Source organism: Wasmannia auropunctata, unplaced genomic scaffold (genome assembly GCF_000956235.1).
Source record: "Wasmannia auropunctata unplaced genomic scaffold, wasmannia.A_1.0 LD336095.1, whole genome shotgun sequence".
NCBI lineage: Eukaryota > Metazoa > Arthropoda > Insecta > Hymenoptera > Formicidae > Wasmannia > Wasmannia auropunctata.
Window position 1 is genome coordinate 903340 of NW_012026795.1, and position 2190 is coordinate 905529.

At 30.1% G+C, this 2190-nt stretch overlaps 1 protein-coding gene across 1 annotated transcript in view; it reads right to left on the reverse strand.

Annotated features, from left to right (window-relative positions):
- Positions 1-2190, reverse strand: part of LOC105462799 — a 9122-nt gene continuing 6932 nt past the window's right edge. Inside the window, exons 6-9 of the mRNA XM_011709649.1 lie at positions 1392-1570; positions 1181-1294; positions 812-862; positions 1-616 (exon numbers count right to left, since the gene is read on the reverse strand). Of these exons, the coding sequence (XP_011707951.1) occupies positions 57-616; positions 812-862; positions 1181-1294; positions 1392-1570 (904 nt within the window). The 3' untranslated portion in view covers positions 1-56. The remainder of the gene's footprint in view (positions 617-811; positions 863-1180; positions 1295-1391; positions 1571-2190) is intronic.

The window sequence follows — 2190 nt, forward strand, 5'->3', positions numbered from 1 at the left end:
CTGTTATAAAAATGTTTTTAGAAAATTTGAACAAATTTAGAACATTTAAAAAACAACTAAAGTTTTTCAATTAGCTTTTCCATCATATCGCGGAACGTTTTTGTTGCATCAGCAATAGCAGCTATTTTTTCTTTTTGTCGTTCCTCACGTCGATTTTCTTGTTCCTTAGTATGTTCGATATATTTGTCCGTCCACGAATGTAAGTGCCGTTCGACCTTACTTTTCTTTCGTATATGCAATTGATCATCTTCCACTGTACAGCTATTATCTTTTGAACACAATGCTATTTCATCTTCGATTTTCATGCTTGATGCAGTTGCAATTGGAGTAACATTTGGTTTATCTCCAAATAAATCATCCATTTCATTATAATATCGATATGTTTTGGGTGCAACACCTGTTCTTTTATTGTGATCTTTGACTTTCATATAATTCTTCTTCATATTCATCCATTTATCTTTTATCTGCACCCTGGTATAATTATACCCTTCGTCACTCTTCATTCTCATTCGAATTTTGTCCCACACGGCATCATTTTTAATACAGGTGCTTTTAAAATCATCTTGATGATCATTATACAAAAAAAATAAAAGCTTTACGGAATTATCATCCCATACTAAAAATTAAAAGAAATTAATAAAATATTTATAGCTGTAACTCATAACCCACATTTTATTTATTTTTATGTATTTATTTCAATTCAATAAAAAAATATTAATAATTCAATAAAAAATGTTCAATTCAATAAAAAAATAATTCAATAAAAAATTTTCATTTCAATAAAAAAATTAATGTTTCCTTTTCCACATACCTGCACTGCCTGGTTTCGATGAAGCTGCTTGGCTGCTACTACTATTTGAACCTGAAATTAAAACAATTCTTTAATAAATAACATATATTTATTTTTTGTATACAAAGATTATAGATAATTAATAAATCCCATAAAAAATCTTTTTAAAAAAAGAAAAAATATATGCCAAATACATAAAAAATGTTACATTCTTTCTAAAACTAACAATTTTTTTATAAAAAAAAAAAAATAATAATGTGATATGAAATCATGTAAAATAATATAAAATCACACAAGAGAGAATTAATAGCATACAAATCCAACTGACCAAATAACGCTTGTCTTTAATTAATTAAAATTTATTATTTACTAATTATTAATATTACTTACATGAGCTTCTGACTTGTGTTTTCTCTATATCATCTGCAGTTTGAGATTCTTTTGTTGAAAGATCAAAAAATGATAGAACTTCAGGTGATATTGGTACTTCCAAAAGCGATTCACCTTAAAAATATACATAAGAATACAATAAATAACAAAATTTATAAATAATTTAACTTTCTGCATACTTATAATTTTTCTACATTACTAATATACTTACTAATTTCATCACAAATCATTAGTCCACCATTTGGGCCAATAGTTATATCTTTATTTTCATTAAGCGCTAAGCAGTGTCGTCCTTTTATAAGACCGACATTGCTTAGCATGTTGGCCTCAGTCATATTTATTCTGATTACGTATGTCTCAGGAATGAAGGAGAAGCCTTCCAATGAGGAGCTGAAAGGATACATTGATAAATACTGATACTAATAAATCCGCAAAATTATTAGATATAATAAAATTAATGGAATAAAGATTCTCACCTTCGTCTTAGGTTATACGGCAGCCATACACTACAACTAGACTCTTGCTTTTCCCCCACGTTTTACCTTGGGTTTACTTTCACAACCTCTTGATTTTGAGAGGTCATAAAAGTTAACCCTATGGTCGACTAAACTACCATTTTGGAACGCTATTACAAGTCGACCATGAACCGACCATAATGATTTTGGAACGACCTACAGTAACTAGAGTCCTAGATTATCAGAGAAGCGCGACCGGCTTATGGCAGTATCGTAAAAGTACTAGAAAATATTAAAAATGGACGTCGAATGGCCAATCATAAGATTGATTTATTCGACAGCCATTTATAATACCGATAAATCAATCTTATGATTGGCCATTTGCAAGTCCAATCAGGACTCGTAACATCGGTCGCGCTTCTCTGATAATCTAGGATTCTAACAGTAACTAAGGTTGGATTTTGGAACGTACCCCAGAGAAGCGCGACCGGCTTATGGCAGTATCGCAAAAGTACTAGAAAATATTGAAAATGGCGTCAAATGGCCAATCATAAG